Source organism: Hylobates moloch, unplaced genomic scaffold (assembly GCF_009828535.3).
Source record: "Hylobates moloch isolate HMO894 unplaced genomic scaffold, HMol_V3 SCAFFOLD_14, whole genome shotgun sequence".
NCBI classification, from domain to species: domain Eukaryota; kingdom Metazoa; phylum Chordata; class Mammalia; order Primates; family Hylobatidae; genus Hylobates; species Hylobates moloch.
Window position 1 is genome coordinate 63,480,733 of NW_026652289.1, and position 27,941 is coordinate 63,508,673.

General features: G+C 52.0%; 2 protein-coding genes across 2 annotated transcripts in view; both read left to right on the forward strand.

Moving 5' to 3' along the window:
- IGDCC3 (immunoglobulin superfamily DCC subclass member 3) lies at window positions 1-27,798 on the forward strand. Its single transcript, XM_032175335.2, has 13 exons — window positions 1-267; window positions 20,473-20,617; window positions 21,008-21,138; window positions 21,565-21,702; window positions 23,004-23,162; window positions 24,297-24,462; window positions 24,743-24,990; window positions 25,189-25,353; window positions 25,658-25,849; window positions 26,002-26,106; window positions 26,523-26,661; window positions 26,790-26,997; window positions 27,243-27,798. The coding sequence occupies exons 1-13, from the start codon at window positions 228-230 to the stop codon at window positions 27,462-27,464; spliced, it is 2,058 nt and encodes a 685-aa protein (XP_032031226.1). The 5' UTR covers window positions 1-227; the 3' UTR covers window positions 27,465-27,798.
- Window positions 1-27,941, forward strand: part of CILP (cartilage intermediate layer protein) — a 195,402-nt gene that overhangs the window by 30,771 nt on the left and 136,690 nt on the right. The window lies entirely within an intron of this gene.

A 27,941-nucleotide genomic window follows, 5' to 3' on the forward strand; every position in this document is an offset into this window, starting at 1 on the left:
CCAGCTTCCACGGAAGGTGAAGGGCCTATTTCCTCGGGGAGACAGGCACCGCTTCCTTAGTTTCCCTCCGCCGCCGCGAGTGCGCCGGGGCCGGGCCCAGCTGGGGAATCCGAGGCTCTGGGGGAGGGGGTGGCGGGAAATGGTGCCTCGCTCGCCCCAGCGACATCAAACCCTCGTTTGGCGTGCGAGGACAATGGCTGTCTTATTTTCTCCATTCGCCGCGCACAATGCCGGATTCTCTCATTCACCCGCGGTGGTGCGAGCGAGGTAATTAGCCAGCGCCATTCAGCTCGGACACTATTGCTATGCGGGGTGGGGGCGGGACGCCCGCGTCGGCGGGGATTAGCCGCGGGCCGGGGCGCAGCTGCGGCCACTTCAAAGGCGGCGCGCGGCCCGGTCGGCTGTGGGAACCGGCCCCCGCCTCGGCCCCGGCCGCCGGGAAGGGGCCCGCCGCGTCCTCCCGGCTCGCGCCCTCGCCCGCCGCCCCTGCCGCGTCCTGGGCCGGGGAGCCTGGGGCCGTTCGGGCCGGGGCTCCGGCGGCTGTTGTCGCTCCCCATCACGCTCCCACTTTCATCAGGACCTCCAGTGCTTTTCTCCTTTGAGGCCCGGAGTCAAAGGGCAGAGCGGGGAAGGAGGGAGAAGAGCGGGGGGGATGGGAGCCTGACACAAAGCGCTGACCTCCGAGGAGTGGAGCAGATGGTCCCACTTACTCCTGCCGCCCAGCCACCGCGGATCTCGGGGACCCAGGCTCGGGCCTGACCCCGCCCGCCAGCTGAATGCCTGCACTGGGGCCCCGCGGGGGCCAGGCTTCCCCAGGCTCCCCCACCCGCCCCACTCCGCTGCCCACTCTGCCCTCACCTCCTGGCGTTGGAGTCAGAATCAGGCTGCCCGGAGCAGCCGGCTGGGAGCCAGGGTTGTGGGGCTGGGCTGAGATTCTGCCTTGGTCTGGATTCCCAAGAACCTGCGTGGCCAGGGTGTCCCAATCCTAGGGTCACTTCCAGAGCTTTAGTAGACACACCGATTCCTGAGCACTACACCAGACCAATGAATCTGAAGCTCTGGCAGCAGGGTCCGGAAATCTGCATGGTTAGGCAGCACCCTAGGTTATTACGATCTGCAGCCAGGTTTGAGAGCCAGGGGCCTAGCCTAATTCTTCTTTTTCATTGAAGAAGCTGAGACTCAATAGAGGAATTCTAGTAACTTGTTGGAGGAGAGCCATTGAATTGTGGCAGGCTGGGGACTTGCGTGGAAGACAAGATGAGGAGTGATCCCCAAGAACATATGACCCTTTAAGTCAGCATTCAGGGAACAGTTTATGAGGACTTAGTGTTTACCTAGTATTTGTTCTAGGTGCTGGAGGTAGAAAGATAAATGTGTCTGTTCCCTGCCCTTAAGGGACTCATAGGTCTTCGATGGGTAGGTAGATAGACTCATGAACAGCCAACTCTAATACAGTCTGAAAAGGGGTAGGAGACGTGCAGGCATCATGTTAGAGTTAGGAATGAAATCTGCTTCCTTCGGCAGATGTGGAAGATGGAGGCAGTGGTAGAGAAAGGGGCAACAGAGTTGCAGGCAGAGGGGGCAGTGGAAGCAAAGAATACAAGGGTGAATGTCTGCAAGGTGACATAGCATGAGAGGAGAGTGTCCTTTAATGGATGTGTTACAGGACAGGGATCCTGATCCAGACCCCAAGAGAGGGTTCTTCGATCTCACTCAGGAAAAAATTCAGGGTAAGTCCGCAGTGCAAAGTTTATTAAGAAAATAAAGGAATAAGACCAGGTACAGTGGCTCACGGCCATAATCCCAGTACTTTGGGAGGGCAAGGTGGGCAGATCACCTGAGGTCAGGAGTTTGAGACCAGCCTGGCCAACGTGGTGAAACCCCATCTCTACTCAAAATACAAAAATTTGCCAGGTGTGGTGGCGTGCGCCTGTAATCCCAGCTACTTGGGAGGCTGAAACAGGAGAATCACTTGAACCAGGGAGGTGGAGGTTGCAGTGAACTGAGATCGCGCCACTGCACTCCAGCCTGGGTGACAAGAGTGAAGCTCTGTCTCAAAAAGTGAAGGAATAAAAGAATGGCTACTCTATAGAGCGGCCCTGAGGGCTACTGGTTGCCCATTTTTATGGTTATTTCTTGATGATATGCTAAACAAGGGGTGGATTATGCATGTCTCCCCTTTTTAGGCTATATAGGGTAACTTCCTGATGTTGCCATGGCCTTTGTAAACTGTCATGGCGCTGGTGGGAGTGTAGCAGTGAGGATGACCAGAGGTCACTCTCGTGGCCATTTTGGTTTTGGTGAGTTTGGGCCGGCTCCTTTACTGCAACCTGTTTTATTAGCAAGGTCTTTATGACCTGTGTTTTGTGCTGACCTTTTTATCTTATCTTATCCTGTGATTTAGAATGCTTTACCCATCTGAGGCTGGGCACGGTGGCTCACAGCTGTAATCCCAGCACTTTGGGAGGCCAAGGTGGGCAGATCACATGGTCAGGAGATGGAGACCATCCTGGCTAACACGGTGAAACCCCGTCTCTACTAAAAATACAAAAAATTAGCCGGGCATGATGGTGGGCGCCTGTAGTCCCAGCTACACTGGAGTCTGAGGCAGGAGAATTGCTTGAACCTGGGAGGCAGAGGTTGCAGTGAGCTAAGATTGTGCCACTGCACTCCAGCTTGGGGACAGAGCAAGACTCTGTATAAAAAAAAGAAAGGAAGGAAGGAGGGAGGGAGGGAGGGGAAGGAAGGAAGGAAGGAAGGAAGGAAGGAAGGAAGGAAGGAAGGAGGAAGGAAGGAAGGAAGGAAGGAAGGAAGGAAGGAAGGAAGGAAGGAAGGAAGAAAGAAAAAAGTAAGCTTGTCCTGTATTCCTACAAAGATACTCCATAATATATTCCACTAGAGTAAAGCAAAATAAGTAAAGTTATTCCAAGTAAACTAAATTAGAAGGGTTTCCATTAACTGGGCAACTGTTGGAACCAAGCTGATATGGGGTTGTTAGCTGATTGTAGTGTGCCCAAAATTGGAATACTGATCCAGATTTTTACATTACCCATCCCTCTTGTTTCTTATGAACAGCAGACAGAAATTACTTGTTGGTTCACAGGAATAAACAGAGTTAGCCTAAACTGCAGAAACAAACTTAAAAACAACTAATGAGACTAGACTTTAATAATAAGTGTACCATAGTTCTTGAATCATAATATTTCTCTGTCCAGTTTCCCATTTTTACTAAAGACAAATCATGGTAAGACTGATATGCTTTATTATACTTGGCCTGATTATTTGTATACAGTACAGCAATAATAATTATTTTTCACATAGGATCTTTTAAAATTGACTTTGATGGAAATCTCTTCCATAGAAGGAACCTTAGATGAGACTTTTTTAAAGCCGAGCCCTGCCATGGGCTTGTACCCTCAGATACCTATGAACTGGGTAAATTCCTCTCTTTTTGAGGTCCCAAGATAACTTGGGGCTCCTGGACCTGTGAGAAAGTGACATTCTTTACTTGTCATAGGTCAGAAACCCTGTACAGGGACTGTGTAGGCAAGGTACGAGATGAGTTCCCCAAAGGGCTTTTATTAGCTCTGCAAGTCAAGTTTGATTCTTTAAAGGAAAGCACATCATTCCAGTCAAAGCCTTGGTAAAATAATCAGTTTCTCCAACTGAGTCCTGTTACAAAAGAAAACAGATTCTTATATGCAAATAATTACATTGCCATAAGTTAAGAATACTCACAACTAGTTTCCAAATTCTGGAGAAATCAGGTAGAAAGAAACAAATATGTTCCAAATTTTGTTCACAGTAGTATACTTTACTCAATTGCTACAAGTTGCAAATAGTGCAAAAAAAATTTCCTTGACTCTGAAAAACAAAGCAAAGGATCAGCAACGTTTTAAGCAAAGTTAAAAAGATTACTTGAGTTTTCTATTGGTTCAGTTAATTCAGTTGACTCCTATTCTATCTGATATTCGTGAAGTTTCCAGCTCTTCATGAGAGTTCTGCAAGTTGTTTCTTCTTTTCTAGTGTTACAATTTCCAAGGTTATTAGAAATCTGCATTTAAGAACAACTGCTAGAGTTTTATAGTTGATTATAAACCACCTTTTAAAGAGGATTAAAACAAGACAACAATTGCCTGGATGATAAAAAGTCTTAGGACAGCCACTATTAAAGCCACAATTGATAAGGAAATTTGGTTACTTCTGTGGCACACAAAATGTTACATAACAATTATAATTATTAATAACATACACCAAGTTATATTAAAATTATAGGAGTTTCCCATAACTTTGGACCATATACCAATAACACATTTATGCAAATACAGTCCAAAGAAAGCAAAACACCATTTCACATTTGACAATGCTTCCTGTAGTGGCTCCAGTGGCGCAATCGGTTAGCGTGCAGTACTTATAAGACAATGCTTCCTGTATGATTTTTGTACCAAATAAGCCAAATTTCACCTTTACATTAATGTACTATTAATGTTAAACCCAATTTTTAATAAAACTTTATAGACATATTTACCCAATGTTAATGTTTAACCATAAAGTAAGATCCTTTTTTTTTTTTTAATTTGAGACGGAGTCTCGCTCTGTTGCCCAGGCTGGAGTGCAGTGGTGCAATCTCGGCTCATTGCAAGCTCCACCTCCCAGGTTCACACCATTCTTCTGCCTCAGCCTCCTGAGTAGCTGGGACTACAGGCGCCTGCCACCACACCCAGTTAATTTTTTGTATTTTTAGTAGAGACGGGGTTTCACCATGTTAGCCAGGATGGTCTCGATCTCCTGACCTTGTGATCTGCCCACCCCGGCCTCCCAAAGTGTTGAGATTACAGATGTGAGCCACTGCACCCAGCCGGTAAGATTCTTATAAACCTTTTATAACTCTTTACATTTTTTTGTGAAAGAGCAGATTAGTGCTCTAAGAAAAACCTGTTGTGCTTCTATTCCAATGTTTAATTTATGGAAAAACTGAATAATATGACTTTAACTTTAGCCAATATGTTCACGCACAGAATATCTTACAATTAATTTTTATGAACCTTCTACACCTTGTTTAAACTTTAGATTTTTTTCTTACTTAAAACAATCCTTTAACACTTTAGGCAGAAAAAAAATCCACATTCTCATGACTTCTTAGAATCTTTCACCAAAACACATTTTACTTTCTTTGCACACCTTGCATGTGAAATTGTTTCTTTAGTAGTTTCAATTACATGTTATAATGTTAACTCTTAGCAACTTTTATTTTTGGTGAAAACCTTGGTAAATTCGAGATTTTAATTATGCACTAGGTATAGAGCCTCGCCTAGGACACACCAGGCAGAAGTGCAGATAAGAGCTGACTCTTGGCCGGGTACCATGGCTCTTGCCTGTAATCCCAGCATTTTGGGAGGCTGAGGTGGGCGGATCACCTGAGGTCAGGAGTTCAAGACCAGCCTGGGCAACACGGTTAAACCCTGTCTCTACTAAAAATACAAAACTTAGCCAGGCCTGGTGGCACACACCTGTAATCCCAGCTATTCGGGAGGCTGAGGCAGGAGAATTGCTTGAACCTGAGAGGCGGAGGTTGCAGTGAGCCGAGATCATGCCATTGCACTCCAGCCTGGGCAACAGAGCAAGACTCTGTCTCAAAAAAAAAAAAAAAAAAGCTAAGTCTCAGGCTGGACGTGGTGGCTTATGCCTATAATCCCAGCACTTTGGGAGATTGAGGCAGGTGGATCACTTGGGAGGCTGAGGCAGGCTGAGGTCAGGAGTTCCGAGACCAGCCTGGCCAATATGGTGAAACCCCATCTCTACTAAAAATACAAAAATTAGCCAGGCATGGTGGCAGGTGCCTGTAGTCCCAGCTACTCAGGAGGCTGAAGCAGGAGAATAGCTTGAACCTAGGAGGTGGAGGTTGCAGTGAGCCAAGATTGAGCCACTGCACTCCAGACTGGACAACAGAGCGAGACTCCATCTCAAAAAAATATTTAAATAAATAAATAAATATATTTATCTGAAGGAAATATCTGAAAGGATTATTTCCTTTCAGATCTCTTTATTACCCAACTTTAGCCATGCCAAGCGGCCAATATTTCTAGCTTCTGATCTTTACCAAAAGTAACATAGGTGCTTAGAGAAAGGAAAATTTAAAACAGTACACAGAGAAGAGAATAGACAAGGTCACACAGATATTTAAACCATAAATGACTCACTTCCTAGATGGGGAACTGAACCCAGACCACCACTGTGAAAGTGCAAAAACCGGCCGGGCGCGGTGGCTCATGCTTGTAATCCCAGCACTTTGGGAGGCCGAGGCGGGCGGATCACGAGGTCAGGAGATCGAGACCACAGTGAAACCCCGTCTCTACTAAAAATACAAAAAATTAGCCGGGCGTGGTGGCGGGTGCCTGTAGTCCCAGCTACTCGGAGAGGCTGAGGCAGGAGAATGGCGTGAATCCGGGAGGCGGAGCTTGCAGTGAGCCGAGATTGCGCCACTGCACTCCAGCCTGGGCGACAGAGCGAGACTCCGTCTCAAAAAAAAAAAAAAAAAAAAAAGAAAGTGCAAAAACCTTAGCTACTGAGCTACAGGATGGGCCCATCTCTATTTTCTTTCTCAGAAGAAATCTAGAGTAGTTAATTTTGAGCTTGCAAAAGCTTTTAACTATTTAATATGATTTTTTGAGTTAACAATGACATGAACCCTAAAATTCCTGTTCCCTGAAGACAGAGACCAAAAGAAAGTACCGCCACGTGGTTAAAAGGTGAAGCTCCCAAGAACATAAAGCAAGGTGGAGACTTCATCCAGCTTTTGTTCGTTTCAGGGACCTGCAACCAAGTTTGTGACCGACCAGCTTGCTGAGTCATCTTGAAAAGCAGACATACAGGTGTTCTAAGCCCATGTTTTATCCTGAAGTACCCCCTCGACACAGAAAAATGAATTCATAGCACAAAATACACCAGCTTAAGACTAGCCTTGGAATTCTTTTTTGCATTAATCAAAACTTTACAAAGGAGATAAAGATTGTTTTTTCCATTCATTCAACCGTTTGCACAGAGAGAGAGAAACCCAAAATCTGACTGGTAAGGAATTATTTCCCTTTTGCCGGCTTGTCAGGCTTCTGGGTTCCCTTTCCCTGAGTGGCCCTACTGATCCGGCTTATGCCACCATCACCCCAGGGGCCAAGCCGCATTATGAAGGAAAATTATTTTTTTTCATTCTGGCCAGAGCAAAATACATGTGATAACAAAACATAGACATTAGCTACTCTGCTTAGCACCCAATATCAAACTGTCAAGGCTTAAATTTGCCCCCAGATGGGCCTGTCATCTTTAATCCAACCTCCAACTAGAAGTTTCAACACATGGTCTCTGGGCAAGATGGTCGTCCTGAGTAATAGAAAAGATAAGAAAGAGAAAGGAGAGAAAGAAAAGCATTGCCTGTGGCAGGGTGGGGAAAGCGAAATGATCAGGGAGGCCAGAGAAAGACCCACCCATTGCAGCGACACTGAAAAGTTCAGGTGGCTGCTGTCAGTCGAGCAGGGATCTTTTCCAGCAACGCTATCAGCTCTTGAGTTTCCCTTTTTAGGGAGAAAAAAGCTCCCCATGTCCCAAGATCCTGTACATGCCTAATCCTGTCACCCACAGCCATCAGCAAAGAGTGCAAAGCAGCTTAATCCAAAGAGATAGCAGTTAACATCCCATAACCTGTTCTTAGCCAAGAGGGACTTTACTGAGAGGGGTCTCTAACCGCCTAAAATCTTAGAAGGGACTCTAAGCCTCCTAAGTCGGTCCTCTAACCCGGGGTCGGTCAAGCGCCCTTGCCTTTTATTAAGAGGGGCCTTTAACCCACTCTGTCTTGGAGAGAGTCTAACTCCCTGAAGTTGGGCCACTAACCCAATCCCATTCTTTACCTGGGTACCGCATCACTTACCCAAAGTCTTCCAGTCAGCACTGCAGTCTATTTCCTTTGGGTTGGGGTGTCTCCTCGGTATCATCCCTTCCATTGTTTGCCAGAAATATGTTACAGGACCCCAACACTTACCCAAAGGTAGCCGTTGGGTCAGCAATTCTGCACTATAGTTCTTCTGTGATTGCCAGAAATATGTTACAGGACAGAGGTCCCAATCCAGACCCCGAGAGAGGGTTCTTGGATCTCGCGCAAGAAAGGATTCAGGGTGAGTCCAAAGTGCACAGTGAAAGCAAGTTTATTAAAAAAGTAAAGGAATAAAAGAATGGCTACTGCATAGACAGAGTGGCCCCAAGGGCTGGTGGTTGCTCATTTTTATGGTTATTTCTTGATGATATGCTAAACAAGGGGTGGATTATGCATGCCTCCCCTTTTTAGACCATATAGAGTAACTTCCTGACGTTGCTATGGCATTTGTAAACTGTCATGGTGCTGGTAGGAGTGTGTAGCAGTGAGGATGACCAGAGGTCACTCTCGTGTCCATTTTGGTTTTAGTGGGCTTGGGCCGGCTCCTTTACTGCAACCTGTTTTTGTTTTTTTGTTTGTTTGTTTGTTTTTGTTGTTTTGTTATTGTTGTTGTTGTTTGAGACGAAATTTCGCTCGTTGCCCAGGCTGGAGTGCAATGGCGTGACCTCGGTTCACTGCAACCTTCGCCTCCCAGGTTCAAGCAATTCTCCTGCCTTGTCTCAGCCTCCCAAGTAGCTGGGATTACAGGCATGCGCCACCATGCCCGGCTAATTTTTATATTTTTAGTAAGGACAGGGTTTTGCCATGTTGGTCAGGCTGGTCTCGAACTCCTGACCTCAGGTGATCCACCTGCCTTGGCCTCCCAAAGTGCTGGGATTACAGGCGTGAGCCACCACTCCCGGCCTGCCACCTGTTTTATCAGCAAGGTGTTTATGACCTGTATTTTGTGCTGACAAAATCTCATCCTTTGACTTAGAATGCCTTACCCTTCTTGGAATGCAGCCCAGTAGATTTCAGCCTCATTTCACCCAACTCCTGTTTAAGATGGAGTTTCTCTGGTTCACAGGCCACTGACAGATGGAGAGGGGTCACTTTACCCAGTGTTATCCTAGAATCTTAATGTTAGTATGGACCTTAGAGATTATTTGTCTGTCCTGCCCCACTCCCATTTTACAGATGAGAAAACCAAGGTTGGAAACGAAAGGTCCCAGAGGGAATCTGACAGAGACAGGAGCTGATCTCAGCCTGCCTCTCTGTTACCTAAACCCCAACTATATTAGTTCCTACAAATCCTAATATATGGCTCTGGAAATTCCGGGGAAGTATCTGTTTTTGTTGAGTTGTCCTTGTGGTCATGTGAAAGCAATTTACTTAATAGCTGCAGCCTGGGCCCCCCTAACCAGACACCCTTCCGGGAGGTGAGGGAGATCCGGTGTCCTGACCAGAACGACGGAAGTTAGGGATATTGTGGGACTGGGCAGGTTTACATAAGGAAGATTGGTGACCCTGACACCGGCAGAGCCGCACAGTCTGTGGAGAGGGGCTCTGCTGGGCCTGGACATTTTCAAGTCCAAGGCAGAGAGGAATTCCAAGTCATCTCCCAGCCCCTGACCCTGCACCATTGGCTGGTATTTGGAAGCAGATGTGCCTCAAAGGTTGCAGCTGGATGAGACCCAGTCACTGAGTTGTCCAACTCACATTTCCCTATTTTACAGAGGAGGGAAAAGAGGCTCAAAGAGGGGCTTTGCCTTTACCAAGATCACATATCCAGTTGTTAAAAGAGCTGAGTCTCGGTGGGGCATGATGACTCACGCCTGTAATCCCAGCACTTTGGGAGGCCGAGGCAGGCGGATCACCTGAGGTCAGGAGTTCAAGACCAGCCTGGCCAACATGGTGAGACCCTGGCTCTACTAAAAATACGAAAAAATTAGCCGGGCATTATGGCGGGCACCTATTAATCCCAGCTACTCGGGAGGCTGAGATAGGAGAATCACTTAATCCTGGGAGGTGAAGGCTGCAGTGAGCTGAGATCACGCCATTGCACTCCAGCTTGAGTGACAGAGCGAGACTCTATCTCAAAAAAAAAAAGAGCTGAGTCTCGTGGCCACCCTTTTACTCCATGGATGCCACTAGCATTTCACAGTGCTTCCCCCCAAGCCCCCAAAATAGGAAAATAAATCAGTCCTCTATTTTATACAACCCAATGGGCTAGACTACAGGCATAGACCTGCAGGCCCACCCTCTCAAGACTTCACAGCTCAGATCTGCTGGAGGGCAGAGTTGGAATTGCTCAAGGAAGAGCCATCTTGGTTGTTTATTTGCCTGTATCAATAGAAATTAGGAGCCATGTGGGGGCACAGTGCCCATTAGTGGGGGTGATAATACCACCTTATCATGGTGCTTATTTGCATTAATTACTCTCTATAAAACCTACCACCAAACCCTGGGGGAGTTGAAGTGAAGCCTGCTGTGTCATGGGTGACTCTGAGTGTCAGTAGGAAGGGTGGCAGTAAGGGTCTAGCATGTTGTGTGCCTCTATGTTTTTCTGGGTGAGTCTAGGCCTCATCAGTCACGTTTAAGGGTCATTTGAATATATATTTCTCCACTGAGGACAGCTTTGTGATGAAGGTAAAGAGCCTTGGATTTTGAGTCAGACCACTGTAAGTCCAAATGTTTGCCTTAACACCACTGACTGGCTGTGTGACCATGGGCAAGTTACCTAACCTGTCTGAGCCTTAGAAGGGCTAGTAATCCCTACCTCTCAGAGTTATACAGATGGAAGTAATATCTAACCTTTGCCCATTGATGGCCTTTGCAGGTCTTTGTTTTTCAGAACCATATTACTGTGACAATGACCTAGGATCCTGGCTCTGGTGCTTTCATCCTTTTGATGTTTCTTTTTTCTTTTCTTTTCTTTCTTTTCTTATTTATTTTTTATTTTTGTGTGTGTCTGTGTGCGTGTGTGTGTGTGTGTGTGTGTGACAGGGTCTCACTCTGTTACCTGGGCTAGAGTGCAGTGGCACAGTCATGGCTCACTGCAGCCTCAACCTATTGGACTCAAGTGATTCTTCTGCCTTGGCCTCCTGAGTAGCTGGGACTACAGGCACAGGCCACCATGCCCGGCTAATTTGTGTATTTTTTGTAGAGACGGGGTTTCATCATGTTGCCCAAGCTGGTCTCAAACTCCTGGGCTCAAGCGATCTGCCCACCTCAGCCTCCCAAAGTTCTGGGGATTACAGGCATGAGCCACTGCACCTGGCCATCATCCTTCTATTTCTTAGGAGCTTGGGTGTGCACATCTAAGGACGGATTTGTGGGATGGAGAGAGTTTGCTCCTGGGGTGTCAGAATGTCCTGTCTGAGACATTAGCATTCAGTAAGTATCTCTTGAATGAATGCTTACAGTTGACTCAGTGGGTCTGCTGTGTAAATAGGACAGATGACTATATTTCCCAAACCAAAAACCAGGACATGTCCTGACTCATTGCCTGATACGTAGGATGAAAACAGGGCCAAATACTTGAAACTGGGACTGCTTTTGAAAACCTGGCCGTGGGGTTGGTGGGGTGGTCACATGGAGCAAGAGATGCTTTTCTCCCTTTCCCTCCTCCCTGAATGTAAGAGGCTACCACGAAATGCAGGGAGGGCCCCCCCCCAGTCCCTGTGCTAAGGCAGGCGCCCTTCCTGCATCCCACAGCACAGAGCCCCAGGCACACTTCACACCCTTCACTGAGGGAGGAGTTGCTCATGGCTTGATCTGGAGGAAGAACTGGAGCCTCCAAAGTATGGGGCTGAGTAATTAAAAGCAGGGCTTTAAGAGGTTTTATTCCCCTTGGGTTGTAAAAGTCTAGCCTAGAGGCTGCTGAGAGCCCTGTTTGCCTCCCCTGCAGCCACGCCTTTGGCCTTGCAGTCCATTTCACCCAGTCCACCAGCCAGGGGACCAACAGCTAGATGCTGAGATGTTCCCAAGCGGAATCCAACCTCCCACTGCCCCCATCCAGGCCCCTGTTTGTCAGAGGTGGCTGTGAGAGGGGAGAGATGTGGATTTATGGCTGCTGACTTGAAAGACAAAGTTGCCTTTGGTGTTAGAATTGGGTGCGGGGGAGTGGTGAGCTGGTGGTAGTGAGGGAGAGAGTAGGGAGGGGCTGGGGTTCAGGGGCCCAAGGCAGGTGGTGAAGGACTTGAGGAGGCCAGGAAGGCAGACAGAGGCATCCAGAGGCCTCTCAGAGCAGGGTCACTAGGCAAAGTCCCAGATGGGTCAGTCACCCCCAGCAAAGCCACCAGAGTCCCCTGAGGCTATTTGTAAATGCCAGACACCCATCTTCCCATACGAACTCCCACCCACTCCAACACCCAGATGCCACACAGCCTTACCCCTTCTCAAAACATACTCTTTGGGTTCAGAGCCTTCATTCAACTCTCAGACGCTCCTTTGGAAGCCCAGGGAAGTAAGTCATGCTTCCCCGACCCCAGATGATCACAGCCAGTTAGTGTGGGGGTTCTTCTCTAGCAGAGCCAAAGTCAGGGGCTAAGTGGGGACCCGGATGATGGGTACATGGGACAGAGTGTTGGGAAGGGTGAGCCTGGGCCAGAGAACCCTGATGACAAGACCACTACCCCACCAGGGACCCTGAGCAAGTGGCCAGCCTCTCCCAGATTCAGGGTTCTCTCCACCACCTTTCTCCTCATAGACTTTTAGAGATGGGACATTTGCAGGTGCCTTGAGGAGTTTAAAGAGCATTTGACATGGCTGGCCTCCTTGCCCTCCAGGGGCCATCTTGTGCCAGCTGTGCCCCACTAGCAGTCTTCCTGGTGGCTCCGGTGGGTCCACGTGGAGGCCAGAGTAGCCATCGGGCGCCTGAGTTCAGCAGGTGTTTTAACTATACCTCAGAGAGCCACATCCAACCCCCGGAATGAGCCTGGCCAATAAAGGGCTGGGTTTATAGGCTTCATAAACATTTTACTAGAGAAATCAAGGCCTCAATTACCCAGTGGCCTCTTCCAACTGACAGCTTGTCTATTGGGACCCCTGTGAAGCCCCCAGGCAGAAGTAAGGTAGAAGAGGCTGTGGTTTATACCCTGCTGCTCGCTGCCCCCGCCCCATGTCCTCCCCCCACACCATTCGGGCCTTGCAAATTCAGTTTTTACTCCCTTCTCCAGACAGCTTGAGCTCCACCATGCACTCCCTGAGCCTCATCCCCTCTGAGGAAAGAGGCTGCCCCTTGGAGAAGAGAGACACCACCATTTCTTCCTGACCCCCCGCCCTGCTCTTCCACAACCTCTCAGTTCCCTTTTAACTCAAGATTATACCATCTTCCCTCAAGAACAGATAGCAAGTATTTGCTCTCTGCCAAGGCCTGCGCTAAGCAGTTTACGAACATAGCTCATTGAATCCCCCTATTGCAGTGGCTCTAGTGACGTGAGCTGTGATCATCCCTGTTCATAAGTGAGACGATAGAGATTTCCAGAGATTCTATCACTTGCCCAAGATCCCACAGCCCATAATGGTGGTGCTGAGATTTGAACTCAGTGCTGTATGATTCCAGAACCTTTACCATTAATCTCCTCCCTATACCACTACCTCAAACAGTTCTGAGCCCAAGAGGTCGAGGTGAACCCGGGCAACAGAGCAAGACCCTGTCTCAAAAAAAAAAAAAAAAAAACATAAAAGCAAACAAAGTTTTAGCAAGTATTTCCCCACTGGGAACAGAAATCTTTCCATGTGAGGCCTTCCCTGCCCTGCAGCGTGACAGCCCTAGCGTGGGATCCGATATGGGCCTCGTCATCAGTCTCTGAGTCCATGTGGCCAAGAGGGGAGAGTGCAGGCAAGGGCAAGGCTGGCCAGTGATGAGGATTGAGAGGAGGGATGCTCTTTGTTGGGACGGCCAGAGAGACCATGAGCAGGAGAGAAGGCAGCAGAGGAGGTAGGGGAGTCCACGGCCTTGCTTCAGGTCTGGACCAGCACTATCCGATAGACTTCTCTGTGATGACTGAAGTTCTTCTATTGGTACTGACTCATAGTGTAGTCAGTAACCACTTGTGTCTGCTGAGCACTTGAAATGAAGCTAGTGAGAGGAAGGAACTAAATCTTTTAATTGTATGTAATTCTAATTTTTTTTTTTTTTTTTTGAAACGGAGTTTCGCTCTTGTTGCCCAGGCTGGAGTGCAATGGCGCCATCTCGGCTCACCCCAACCTCCATCTCCTGGGTTCAAGCGATTCTCCTGCCTTAGCCTCCCAAGTAGCTGGGATTACAGGCATGTGCCACCACGCCCGGCTAATTTTGTATTTTCAGTAGAGACAAGGTTTCTCCATGTTGGTCAGGCTGGTCTTGAACTCCCGACCTCATGTGATCCACCTGCCTCGGCCTCCCAAAGTGCTGGGATTACAGGCATGAGCCACCGTGCCTGGCTGTAATTCTAATTTAAAGGGCCACATGTGAGGCTGGGCATGGTGGCTCATGCCTGTTAATCCCAACACTTTGGGAGGCCCAGCTGGGAGGATCACTTGAGGCCAGGAGTTCAAGACCAGCCTGGCCAACAGGGCAAAACTCCGTCTCTACTAAAAATACAAAAAATTATCCAAGCGTGGTGGCAGGTGCCTGTAACCCCAGCTACTTGGGAGGCTGAGGCATGAGAATTGCTTGAACCTGGGAGGCGGAGGTTGCGGAGAGCTGAGATCATGCCACTATACTCCAGCCTGGGTGACAGAGCAAGACCCTGTCTCAAAAAATAAATCAATGGCCACATGTGGCTTGTAGCTACCACAGACGTGGGGTGGTTGATGATTGAAACTTACTCAAAGTCTTCTGATGATGTAAGGCCCTGTGGGCTATGAATTTGACTGCTCTAGGTACCTCATATATGTAGAATTCCACAGTGTCTTTTTGTGACTGGCTTATCTCACCTAGCATAGTGTCCTCAAGGTTCATCTGTGCTGTAGCATGTGTCAGGATTTCCTCCTTTTCAAGGCTGAATAACATTCCACTCTATGGATATAGCATATCTTGTTTATCCATCTGTCAATAGACACAAGTTTCTTTCACCTTTTAGCTATTGTGAATAATGCTGCTATAGACATTATCAAATATCTCTTTGAGACCCTGCTTTCAGTTCTTTTGGGTATATACCCAGAAGTGGGATTGCTGGATCACATGCTAATTCTATTTTTAATTTTTTGAGGAGTTATCATACTGTGTTCCACAGCAGCAGCACCGTTTTACATCCCCACCAACAGTGCACAAGGGTTTTGATTTCTCCACATCCTCATCAACAGTTGCTATTTTCTGTATTTTTGATAGTACACATCCCATTGTAGTTTTGATTTGCATTTCCCTAAGATTAGGGTCTTTTCTCTCTCTCTCTTTTTAATACTAGGTCTTCACAATCCAATGTGTATTCAATACTTACAGCCCATCTCAGTTTGGACTGGCCACATTTCAAGTGCTTAATAGCTGGCCACTATATTGGAAAATGTAGGCCGGGCGTGGTGGCTCATGCCTGTAATCTTGGCACTTTGGGAGGCTGAGGCAGGTGGATCACTTGAGGTCAGGAGTTTGAGACCAGCCTGGCCAACATGGCAAAACACTGTCTCTACTAAAATTACAAAAATTAGCTGGGCATGATGGTGCGTGCCTGTAGTCCCAGCTACTTGGGAGGCTGAGGCAGGAGAATTGCTTGAACCCAGGAGGCAGAGGTTGCAGTGAGCTGAGATCGCACCACTGCACTACAGCCTGGGTGATAGAGTAAGTCTCTATCTCAAAAAAAAAAACAAAAAAAAAGAAAGAGAAAAAGAAAATATGGTTCTAAAGGGAAAACTTGGGGGCAGTGGGTAGAAGTGTATGGGATTCAGGCATGTGTCTGGAGTAAGCAAAAACATGATAATCATCCCAGCTGCCTGAGGAGGGGCTGGACATCCAGAAGGCTGTGTGTCCCTGGTCTTTGGCAGGGATAGATACAAGGAGGGAATGGGCCTCGGTGGCCTTCAGAAGAGTCTGTGGTTCACAACTGCCCCTCTTGAATGGCTGTATGAGGTGGGGACAGCCGGCATCTCAGAGCCCCAGGGCCCCTCGCTTTTGCAAAGGTTATGTTTTGAACTCTCCATCCAAACATGCCCCCAGATCTTTTTACCATCACACACCGGATAGGAGTCTGGCTATGGCCAAAGGGTGGGGGGCCTGAGCTTCCTTCCCAGCACTCTACCTCGACCCTTTGCTGCCCCCCACCTCCCCCTGGAGCCTGTCTAATCAGATCCAGGCCTGACCTCGCCAGAGGTCCTGGACCAGGAAGAGAGTCCCCCTCCCCTCCCTGAGCGGCCCTAGATCTGGCTCTCAGGAGGCCCCTCTCCTTGGGTGATTTATAGAGGTGTCCAAGAACTGTTTCCTGCCTGTTTCTGTTCCCTTCCAGCCTATGAATTGCTAAGCTCACTCTCTGCCCTCTGTCTCTCCCCTCAGCCTGGTCGCACCTCTGGTGGGGGCAGGGCGATGCTGGGAGATTCCTTCCCAGATCGCTGTGAACAAAGGTGCCTTCTTCCTTTCTCCCCACCTACTGCCAAGCAGGACTTTGTCCTCCATGTTGCTTTCTCTGGCCTTCACGCCTGGAAGACCATTGCCCATCACCCCCTTCCCATCACCCAGCTTGAAGTGAGGGACCGAAAACTGTCCCTGCCAGGCCAACAGATATCCGCAAGAGTGTAAAGCATCAAGAGCCAAAGTTACAGCACCACTGTCACGTGCACCAGCCACAGACACAATACCACCAACACCAGACATAAATACTCAATGCTAACACACTAGCTGGTCTGTACTGTCATCAGCAACACAGTGGCCTGCAGGGTGACTTGTTCAGATCTCAGGGTGCCCTGAAGTCCAGCCCTCAGCCCCACTTCCTCGTGTTTGCCCAGGGACCCCGTCCCTAGAGAGACATAATGAGGGACAGTCCACCCGGCTCTGTGGCCTGCTGGCACAAGCCAGGGCATAAACACACTTGTGAATCAAACATGTTCCACCCTGAGAAACTAGAGGGGGCCGAAGTGGCCCCAACATCCCTTTTCCTCAAACTTCCTAAAGAAAAAAATGCTGTGCCAGTCCAGGCAACATAGGGAGACCCTGTCTCTATAAGAAATACAAAAATTGGCCAGGCGCAGTAGCTCACGCCTGGAATCCCAGCACTTTGGGAGGCCAAGGCGGGCGGATCACGAGGTCAGCAGTTTGAGACCAGCCTGACTAACATGGTGAAAGCCCATCTCTACTAAAAATACAAAAATTAGCTGGGCATGGTGGCGTGCATCTGTAGTACCAGCTACTCGGGAGGCTGAGGCAGAAGAGTTGCTTGAGCCTGGGAGGCGGAGGTTGTGGTGAGCCGAGATCATGCCATTGCGCTCCAGCCTGGGTGACAGATCAAGATTCCATCTCAAAAAGAAAAAGAAAAAAGAAATTAAAAAATTAGCTGGGCCTGGTGGTGCGCGCTTGTGGTCCCAGCTCCTCAGGAGGCTGAGGTGGGAGGATCACCTGAGCCTGGGAGGTCAAGGCTGCAGTGAGCTAGGATCATACCACTGCACATCAGCTTGGGGGACAGTGTGAGATCCTGTCTCAAAAAAAGAAAAAATACTCTTGCTTATGAACCAGATGTGCGTGGAAGATTTTAGGAGACTCCAGCTAAGCTGAGTTTGCTGGCCCAGAGATTGTGGATCCTGTTCATGAAGACAGATGGGGAGGCAGGGCCGGAGGGGCCCTGAAGAGCGGCTCATCCACTCCCTTCATTTGTGGCTGAGAGGATGCTGCCTGCCCAGGGTCTCACAGAAATCTTGGGATGCCTAAGGAATATGCAGGACTGACCAACGAGTTGAGAGAGGGTATAAGGAAGGGAGGGAAGGAGGAGCCTCAGATGAAGAGGACCACACCCTCCTCTTGCACCTGCCCTTCCTGGACCACACCTGTGCAGCCAGCTGGGCTCCCAGGGGTGGGGGTGAAGAGCCCTCCCTAGAGCTCATTACCTTTCCTCCACACCATGAGAAGAAGCTAGTCCAACATGCAGTCCACTCTGCGGTTACCTGGCCTTGGAGAGTGAGAAACTTGCTGGAGAACTAAGGGACATCCCAGCAGAGAGCCTAGGCCTCAGTTGCCCTTTCCTAAAATAAAGAGATTAGCTTCAGATTCATGGTTTTCAGTTACTCTTAAAGGCAAAGCTACCCTTCAAATTAAATGTTTAGCAGAACTGTAACCAAGTAAAGCTGATCGAGAGGTACAGCAAGGTGCTGCTCTGATGGAAGGGAAATGTGAGCAGGAGGTGGACTTAACTGCATCCAGGGGTCCCCAGGGAACCCTTAGGAGTCAGTCGCACTATGCACAGTGACGGCTATCAGACTGGCTCCATACCTGTGACCCTTCCAGCTCTAGCGCCATGTCCAACTGTGCTGTGGCTGCTTAGTGCTGGGGGGAGGAGGAAGGAGCCAGGCAGTGGAAGCCAGACTTTCTCCATCCCCAGCGCCCTGATAAGAAGCAGCCCTTTGCCTTGTATATTTCCTCAGGCCAGCTCCTAGCACTGGGCGCCTCCAGGGAGCCCAGAATGGGGCTACAAGCACAAAAGGATTCGTTCCTTAATGAGGAGGCATCTGTAGTCAGCAGAGCCATTAGTCCCCACCCCAGGTCCTTGGGGGACTGCGAGCTCCTCTCCAGCTGGAGTGAAGAGGAGGCTGGCAGCTCCCCATCTTCGAAGGAGCAGGGCCTGGGGGACGTAGACAACTGACCCGGAAGCCTGGGTGCCCTCTCCACTCCCTGGGCTCATGGCATCCAGTTGCCTTCCTGGAGGTGGAGGGCTAGAGGCAGTAGAGGGGCTCCAGCAGCACCTCGGCCCCCTCCCCCAAGCCCCTGGGCTTACCTCCCTTGGCCAAACACAGCCTTTGGCCTGAGGCCGGGAAGGCCCACCTCCCAGTGCTCCCTGGGGATCCTCTCACCAAGCCTGATGGGAGCACCAGCTGGGAAATTTGCCCCCAACTCCCACCCCCAGGGCCCCAAGTTACTGTTTATAAGGGCTGTACCTACGTGGGGACGTGTGTGATTGATTACCTGCACAGAACCAGAGGTACACACCCGCCACAGCAGTGGACGGATTCCCATCCAGACGCAGACACTCAGACCACATACACGGAGACACAGCCCCGCACACATGTACAAAGAGGCACACACACCCATCAGCCACACTCCCAGGAGGCCCTCAAAGACGAGGAGGCAGGGCGGGGATTTTTATGCATGTTTATATTTAATGAACCACATGCAAATGAGATGGAGAACACGCCACAAAGGAGCCAGCCCCTAGAGACTCTGGGTGGAAGGGCACAAAGGCTCGCCTTTTGGGCCGCCCTGGACGCCAGATCAGGCTGGTGGATTGAGGGGGCCTGAGATGGGGCATGGGGGCCACGGGGAGGGTGGCCTGCCCACACCAGGGAGCCAGGAGCAGGAGCCAGGACGAGCTCCAGTGTCCCTGCTGCTGTGGGGGAGGGCTTCCTCTGGGAGGGGAGTGACTGTCCCAGTTGATGGAGTGCCTGAGACGAGGGGCTGCCTGCCTGGACAGATGGTGTACCGCCTTCCCGCACTTGAAGCAAAGTGGATTTTAATGAAATCGCAGCCCTGGTGCTGAAGCTGGGAACCCGAGTGGGAGGGGCTCCTTCCCCAGGCATTACAGGGTGGGGTTTGGGCATGGGTGGAAACGGGGGTGGGCAGGAACACTTAACCAGCCTGTAACTGGGAGGGGAGGGTGCACCACAGCCCCTCTGCACTGATGATCTCTGCAGACCAGAGTTCAAGCAGTTAGTTCAGATCCCCGAAAGGTGGGGAGGGGTCCCTGAATATTTATGACACATTGAAATGTAGATTGGTAGGTCTGACAGTCTTCTGAGAGGCTTGTCACCTTGGATGGATGCAACACCCTCTTGGGGTGCATCGAGAGACTGCAGATGAACTGGGAGTGGGAGGAGTAGGAGGAGGAGGGACCAAAAAAAAAGCTCCTGGGCCCTGGTAACCAGGGCCTGATGACCAGTGTCCCTGCTGGGCAACACAGGACTAATTGCTTCCCTTCTCTGAGCCTCAGCTTCCAATTCTATAAAATGTGAAGCACTGAGGATCTGAGCCCTTGCCTGCCTTAGGGAGAATTTACAAAAACAAATCTGAAAGCTGCTGAAAAAGTGGGGTGTGGGGCTCGGGAGCAGGGCTTTGTCTGATTGGCCTTCATGGGTCAGTTTTGGGGACCAAGGCCTCCAAGGGAAGTCCCAACAGCCCAGGATTTCCTCATTAGAGGTTTGTTATCCAGAAGTTTGTCCAGACTTTTTACAAAGTATCCCTGCCCAGCCTATACCACCTCTTAGGGGAGATGTTTCCTAGCTATTGGAGGCTGGGGTAAGTGCTGATGGGTCCCCCAAGCTATTGCCCTCGCAGGAAAACTCCTGCCCCTTGATGGAGTGGGCTCTAGGTCTCCGTGCCTGTGATGCCACTGCAGCCCATTCTCCCCTCCCCTCTGCCCTCAGCAGCGCACTGCACTCATACACTTCTCTTCCCCCAGCCATGTCGGACTTCCACGTGCATCCCCAGGCCACCGTGGGTGAGGAGGGTGGTGTGGCCCGCTTCCAGTGCCAAATCCATGGGCTTCCCAAACCCCTGATCACTTGGGAGAAGAACAGAGTCCCAATTGACACGGACAATGAGAGGTGAGCCACGTGTGGGAAAGACAGAGGGAGGACAAAGAGATGGCCAGTGACTCTGGCCTTAGAGAAGGACGGCCCGCGGCTGTGGGAGCTGCAGTTGGTGCCCACAGGTGCCTGAGACAGTGGTGTTTCTGCAGCTGCAGTTTAGACGGGGTATCCACATGACTTGCTGGGCCCAGATTGTAGGCTCATGGATGTGTCTGAGGATGTGTGCGATCGTTGTCAAGGCTGGAATTGAGGGTGTGTCCACCTTCGAAAGTCCCAGTGTGTGTCTGATGATGTTGGGACGGTGCAGTGCTTGGGTCCTGGGCTGTGTCTTGGATGCCCAGAGTCTTTGTGGCTGATTATGTCAATGGCTGTGCTGGTGGCCAACTATGTCCCTCCCCTCAACAGGTACACATTGCTGCCCAAGGGGGTCCTGCAGATCACAGGACTTCGAGCTGAGGACAGTGGCATCTTCCACTGTGTGGCCTCAAACATCGCCAATATCCGGATCAGCCACGGGGCCAGGCTCACTGTGTCAGGTGAGGGTCCTTCAGCCCTTTCCCCCAACCTCCCCACCCGGCCTCCTCCTCCTCCCTACCCTTAGATCAACTCCCTTCAGCTGGCCTCTGCAGCCTTCTCAGCCACGTGCGTGCAGAGTGCCGGGCTCTGTGCTGCCTGGCGTGAGGGTGCACAGGAATCTAAGGCTGGATCTCTGGCTCATCTCCCCCTGGGAATCGCATCCTATGCTGATCTCCAGGACTTCCCCATTGCTGGCAGCCCTGCAGGGCCAGCAGCAGAGGGACGGATGTCTGGAAATGTCCTGGTCCCCTGGTATCTCTCTGCCCACAGGACCTGGTTTCTGGGCTGGTGTTTGTTTCCCACCCGCTGTGTCCTGGGCTGTGGGTGGGGTGAGGAAGCGGGAAAGTCCCCAGTTGAAGTGAGGACATGTGGCGTCTTCCTCCCAGGCTCGGGCTCTGGGGCCTACAAGGAGCCGGCCATCCTCGTGGGGCCTGAGAACCTCACCCTGACAGTGCACCAGACCGCGGTGCTTGAGTGTGTCGCCACAGGCAACCCGCGCCCCATTGTGTCCTGGAGCCGCCTGGGTGAGCCTCATCCCCACAGCCCCTGCCCCTCCCAGCCTGTCCCACCCCCTGGGAGGGCCGGTCTCAGACTCCTCACCCAGCTCCAGGGGAATTTGGAATCCTGTTTGTTCTCTGTGGTGGTCCATTCTATCCCTGTGACCTGGGAAGAGGGTAAGTTTCCCTCTCCTGGAAGGACCAGGGAGGCCCGCCAGCCCACCCCATTCTCCCCCCTGCAAGGATGGCTCAGCTCCCTGGGTTACCCTGTCCAGTCCCGGCAGTCCTCCCCTCACCCTGGCCTCGGGGACCCCAGCACCCTTCAGTAGCCCTCAGCACCCCAGAATCTGTCCCCTCCTGCTAACTCCTGCCCTCTATACCCTGGCCGTGTTCCTCAGCTGTGCAGTCCCAAGCCCCTAAAAATCCCAGCCAGTTGTCAGACCCTCACTCTGGCCCCCCCCAATCTCTAGCCTGGCCCCCTAAGTCCCCCAGCCTAAATCCCCAGGCAGCTGAAAGAGAAATGAAAGGGTGCAGATGGGTCCACATTGTCTGAGCAGAAAGGTCACTCGGGAAGGAAACTCTGGAGGGGGTGGGGTGGGGCCGCATTCACAGGGAGACTGTGCCACATTGTAGCAGCTGAGTGATGGGGAGGGAGGGGGCAGCAGGCAGGATAATGGAGTAGATTTCACCACTTCAGGGCCTGAATGGGGAGCTGTCTCCTTGTATTCTGACTGTGCTAATCTGATCCTGGTGGGGGTGGGGGAAGGGCTCGGGTCCCTGGGAGAGGCTGGAAAGGGTGGCCTCACCATTAGGAGGAACCTCTAGGCACTCCAGGGACCATCTGGTCCAATATTTCCCAAAGCATGATCTGTCAAGCGGGAAGGAATGGCCTGCTGGTCTAACAAGTTGGGGAAACAAAGTTAACCAGGTCCCCCCCGTACCAGGTCACAGGGGCACTGTAATGTGACTTACCATCCAGGCATAGAATGGATATTTGACCATGGATCCAGTGAGACAAACCAGGCTGGGAAACGTCAGTCTAACACAGACTCCTTTACAGATTGTGAAACAGAAGGGAAGGGCCTTGCAGGTAGCCCGTGAGTCAGTGGTGATGCTAGGGTCAGGATAGGGTCTCCGCTGCTAGATGCGAGGGTTCTGTGCTGCTCTCTGCTGCCTCTTCCATGTTAAGGTGCCTAGGAGGGAAGGGGCAGAGTCAAAGACTGGGGCTCCCTGGAAGACAGGAGGAAGGGCAAGCCATCTGGAAGTTTCCTTTACTTTCCTTCTTCTATATCTGACCCTCACCCATCACCCCCCGCCATCCTCCGCAGATGGTCGCCCTATCGGGGTGGAGGGCATCCAGGTGCTGGGCACGGGAAACCTCATCATCTCAGACGTGACAGTCCAGCACTCTGGCGTCTATGTCTGTGCAGCCAACAGACCTGGCACCCGGGTGAGGAGAACGGCACAGGGCCGGCTGGTGGTGCAAGGTATGGATCAGCCAGGGCAGGGATCTCCGCACAGTCCCTTCCTCCCAGCCCAGGCACAACCCCAGGGCCCTGTCCCACCCCAGTCTCTTGGACTCACCCTCGCCCCGCCCCTCGCCCCTCACCCGTCCCCAGGCCAGGCCAAAGGCGGTGCATTTTCCCCAAGGAATGCTTGCGTTGGGAATGGGTGGATGGTCTTGGTCATGCACCGGCCCCTGCGTGCCCTCCGGGGGCCGTCAACACCCCTCCACCCGGGGAGTCATTTCCACTTTCTCATCTCAGCTGGTGTCCCCACCTGTGTCGCTCACACGTGTCTTCCCACGTGCTGTTTTCATTCACACGTGTGGCACGTCCACGCTCACACCTGCCTGCCTGTGCGCTCCGGGCCTGCTTGTCATTTTCACGCTGTCGCCGGCAGCCTCACTGCGCACGCAGAGCTGCCTCCCCTCCCGCCGGGCGGGGCCCTGCCGCTAACCTGGTCCTTCCATCGGCCTCTGGCCTTGGGGCTTAACTGTCCCCATGCACTGGGCTTGGATGAACGTTTTTAGGGTTTTCCTGTGGTTGTTCCCTACCGGAGACCGGGGGAAAGGGTGGGAAGTGGGAGAATTAGGAACTTAAATGCCCGTTTGTTTAGCATTCCATGTGCCGTTAATCTGTCCAAATGAAAGTGATGGAGCATTTCATCTGCCGGTTTTAATAGAGGCTTGAGGCCTGGGATTGGAGGAGAGCAGAATTGAATGTGGGGGCGAGGGGGCCCCTGGTACTGAGGCTCATCCATCTCCCGATCATTACCGCTTTCTGGAGGTGCAGCCAAACCTATTAGCACATTTATTTATTTAACAATTTCCTGAACAGGGAGCTCAGCTTGATTGCTTTCGGATACAAATGTCAGTCTTTTAAACAGTCATTAAAAAGGAGTCCTCTCGGGTCTCCCTGGGGCGGAGGGAAGTGGGCAATCTCCTGAGCTGGGCGGGAGTAGAGGCTGGGCCCCACCTGGAGGAGTCTCCAGGGGGCAGATGTGTGTTTGGAACCTACCTCTCACCTGTGTATCTCCAGTCGCATCCCCTGTTCCCTTCCTCATGCCATCACTCACAGCTGTGTCTGTCTGCGCCCCCACCCTCCTGACTCTACTCGCAGCCCCAGCTGAGTTTGTGCAGCATCCCCAGTCCATCTCCAGGCCAGCTGGGACCACAGCCATGTTCACCTGCCAAGCCCAGGGTGAGCCACCGCCTCATGTCACGTGGCTGAAAAATGGACAGGTGCTGGGGCCAGGAGGCCACGTCAGGCTCAAGAATAACAACAGGTATGTGTGTGGTGTGTGCTGGCGTGAGGACCAGGGGAGAGCAGGGAAAGGGGGGCCTGGAGTGAGTGGCCTGAGTAGACTGTGCACCTCCTGCCACGGAACAGCACAGAATTGGGAGTCTGGAGATTGGGTTGGAGTCCCAGTTCCACCACCAACTTGCTGGGAGACCTCACACAAGTCATTTGTCTCCTGGAAAGACTCGTTTCTCCATCTCTCAAATGGGGAGATTTGGTCAACCTCTAGGGAGGAGGGAACCTGAGGCTGTCTCTCTCCCCTGCAGCACACTGACCATTTCTGGAATCGGTCCTGAAGATGAAGCCATTTACCAGTGTGTGGCTGAGAACAGTGCGGGCTCATCACAGGCCAGTGCCAGGCTGACCGTACTGTGGGCTGAGGGGCTCCCCGGGCCTCCCCGCGATGTGCGGGCAGTCTCTGTGTCTTCCACTGAGGTGCGTGTGTCCTGGAGTGAGCCGCTGGCCAACACCAAGGAGATCATCGGCTACGTCCTGCACATCAGGAAGGCTGCTGGTGCGCGTGGCCAGCTCTGTTGCTCCTTCCTCTAATTCACTATTTCTCATTCCTTCCAATCCTGCACGTCCTGACCCGATGCCTCCCTTTCCTTCTCCCCGCTGTCCCCCCTGGGCACCCTGGCTGCCCTCATTTCACCAATGCTGGCAGGACTCCCCCAGTCCTTTACACTCCCCTGCCCACCCTGTGCCTCTCCAGACCCACCGGAGCTGGAGTATCAGGAAGCAGTCAGCAAGAGCACCTTTCAGCACCTGGTCAGCGACCTGGAGCCCTCCACAGCCTACAGTTTCTACATCAAGGCCTACACACCAAGGGGGGCCAGCTCAGCCTCTGTGCCCACCCTAGCCAGCACTCTGGGTGAAGGTGAGGCCTGGGTGTGGAGCACAAAACCACAGGCACTCAGGGTATCAGAGCAGAACCACCATACACACTTGTTCAGGTTGTGCGCTGTGCAGGGTGCCCAGCCCTGAGGCTGTCAGAGCTGAGTCTACTTGGAGGAAAGGGCTTCTTTTTCTAATTCATAGGAAGGTGCTGCTTTCATAAGCACATGCCCTTGGCCAGAGGCCAGAGGGCTGTCAGGCTTTTGGGGGTCGGGGTCACAGGTGGAAAGTAGAAAGATAGAGCTTCCACTGGATCCTCACATCATGGCCTCCTTCTCTACCTGCAGCCCCTGCCCCACCCCCACTGTCAGTGCGAGTCCTGGGCAGCTCCTCCTTGCAGCTGCTGTGGGAGCCTTGGCCCCGGCTGGCCCAGCACGAGGGCGGCTTCAAGCTGTTTTACCGCCCAGCAAGCAAGACCTCCTTCACCGGCCCCATCCTGCTGCCTGGAACCGTCTCCTCCTACAACCTCAGCCAGCTCGGTGAGGCAGGCACAGCCCAGGGCCTAGGGGGCTGGGCAGGGTGCTGCGCTGAGGGCCAGGAGGTGGCGTACAGGGGTCACCTCCCTTTCCTGGCTAGGACAGAGCACGTGGTGGGGCAGGGGCAGTTGCTCATCCGCCCTGCCTTCCTCCAGACCCCACTACAGTGTACGAGGTGAAGCTGCTCGCCTACAACCAGCATGGAGATGGCAATGCCACAGTCCGCTTTGTGTCTTTGAGGGGAGCATCTGAGAGGACAGGTGAGGGCTGGGGATGGAGTGTGGGGCTGAGTGGGTGGGAAGCAGGGAAAGTGATGGGGTGAGATAGCATGTGCCACGCTTGAAAACACAGGCTTAGACCACAGTTTGAAGCTTGGCCATGCACATGCTGGCTGTGTGACCTTGGTCAAGTTACTTAACCTCTCTGATCCCAGTTTTCTCTATAATACAGGGATAATAGTACCTACTTTACAAAGCTATGGCAAGGATGAAATGGTCCATGCTATTCCTAGTATCTGGTAAAAAGAACCAAAAAGATTGGGCCGGAGTCCTGTAGGCAAAGTCAAAGGGTGTTCCCACTCCCACTTGGGAGTGGGAGCAGCTGAAGGAAGAGGCTGAGTGTTTGGGAATGCTTCAGACCTGGACAGCCAAAGCCTCCAACCCGTCCCTGTCCCCAGCCTTGAGCCCACCATGTGACTGCCGGAAGGAGGAGGCCGCCAACCAGACGTCCACCACAGGCATCGTCATCGGCATCCACATTGGGGTCACTTGCATCATCTTCTGTGTCCTCTTCCTCCTGTTCGGCCAAAGGGGCAGGTGCGTCCTGGGCCAGGGAGAGGGGCTGGGCTGGTGTGTGGGGGACTAGGCCTAGAGAAGGTGAGTGTGGGCTCACTGCCTCTGTCTCTTTTCTCTCTCCCTTCCCCCAACTCTTGGCTCACCCTTAGGGTCCTCTTGTGTAAGGATGTGGAAAACCAGCTGTCCCCTCCACAGGGTCCCCGGAGCCAGAGGGACCCTGGCATTCTGGCCCTAAATGGGGCGAGACGGGGAGAGCGGGGCCAGCTGGGCCAAGACGAGAAACGTGTGGATATGAAGGAGCTGGAGCAGCTGTTCCCCCCGGCCGGGGCAGCAGGGCAGCCGGATCCCAGACCCACAGTGAGTGCCCATGTCTTAAACAAACCCCCGCCTCAGGCTCTGACACCGCCACCTTCCGATCCTGCCCCTCTTCACCTTGGCCACGGGCCTCGATCATTGGCCTTAATCAAGCCGCAGGTCTTCTCTCTGTGCCCCTGAGTCAGGCAGGGAGACCTGAAGACCCTAAGCCCCAAGTGGGGTTGAGTTGGAGCCTGGTGCCCTGGCCCTCAAGCTGACGCCTGTGTGACAGGCTCTTTCCCCAGCAGGATCCTGCAGCCCCCGCCCCGTTTGAGGAGACCCAGCTCTCCGTGCTGCCACTTCAGGGGTGCGGCCTGATGGAGGGGAAGACGACGGAGGCCACGGCCCCCTGTGCAGGCCTGGCGGCTGCCCCACCACCCCCAGATGGAGGCCCCGGCCTCCTCAGTGAAGGCCGGGCTTCCAGGCCTGCAGCAGCCCGGGTTACCCAGCCAGCTCACTCGGAACAGTAGCCAGTGTCTGGCAGGCTCCAAAGGGTGGCCGGAGCGGGGCCATTCTCAGGTCAAAAGCAAGATTTCTACTGTCATGTGGGATTTGGATGGTCCTGGGGACTCCCCAGCATTTCTGTCCTGACTGCCTCTTGGGTTGTCAAAACCCAAGGCAGCCTTGACAGGGACCCCCCGGCCCCAACACCCATCAGGAGTCGGAGCAGTCCCTGCAGGAGCCCGTTCCTTCCCTGGGCTGACGCCCCCTCGCCTCTGCCTGGTACCCACGTGACTTGGAACTGAACTAACATTTTTCTTTAAAAAGCGAAACTTAAAATCAAAAAAAAAAAAAAAAAAGGGAGAGAGATAGAGGAAGGTGAATTAGACTCCAAAAGATGACCCTGCTGTAGCTGGGCCCTGACACTGTCACTCTCCACCAACCTTGTTTTCTCAGGATGGATTTTTGCTGTTTTGGCTCTCAGCACCTACCTCAGCCGGAATGAA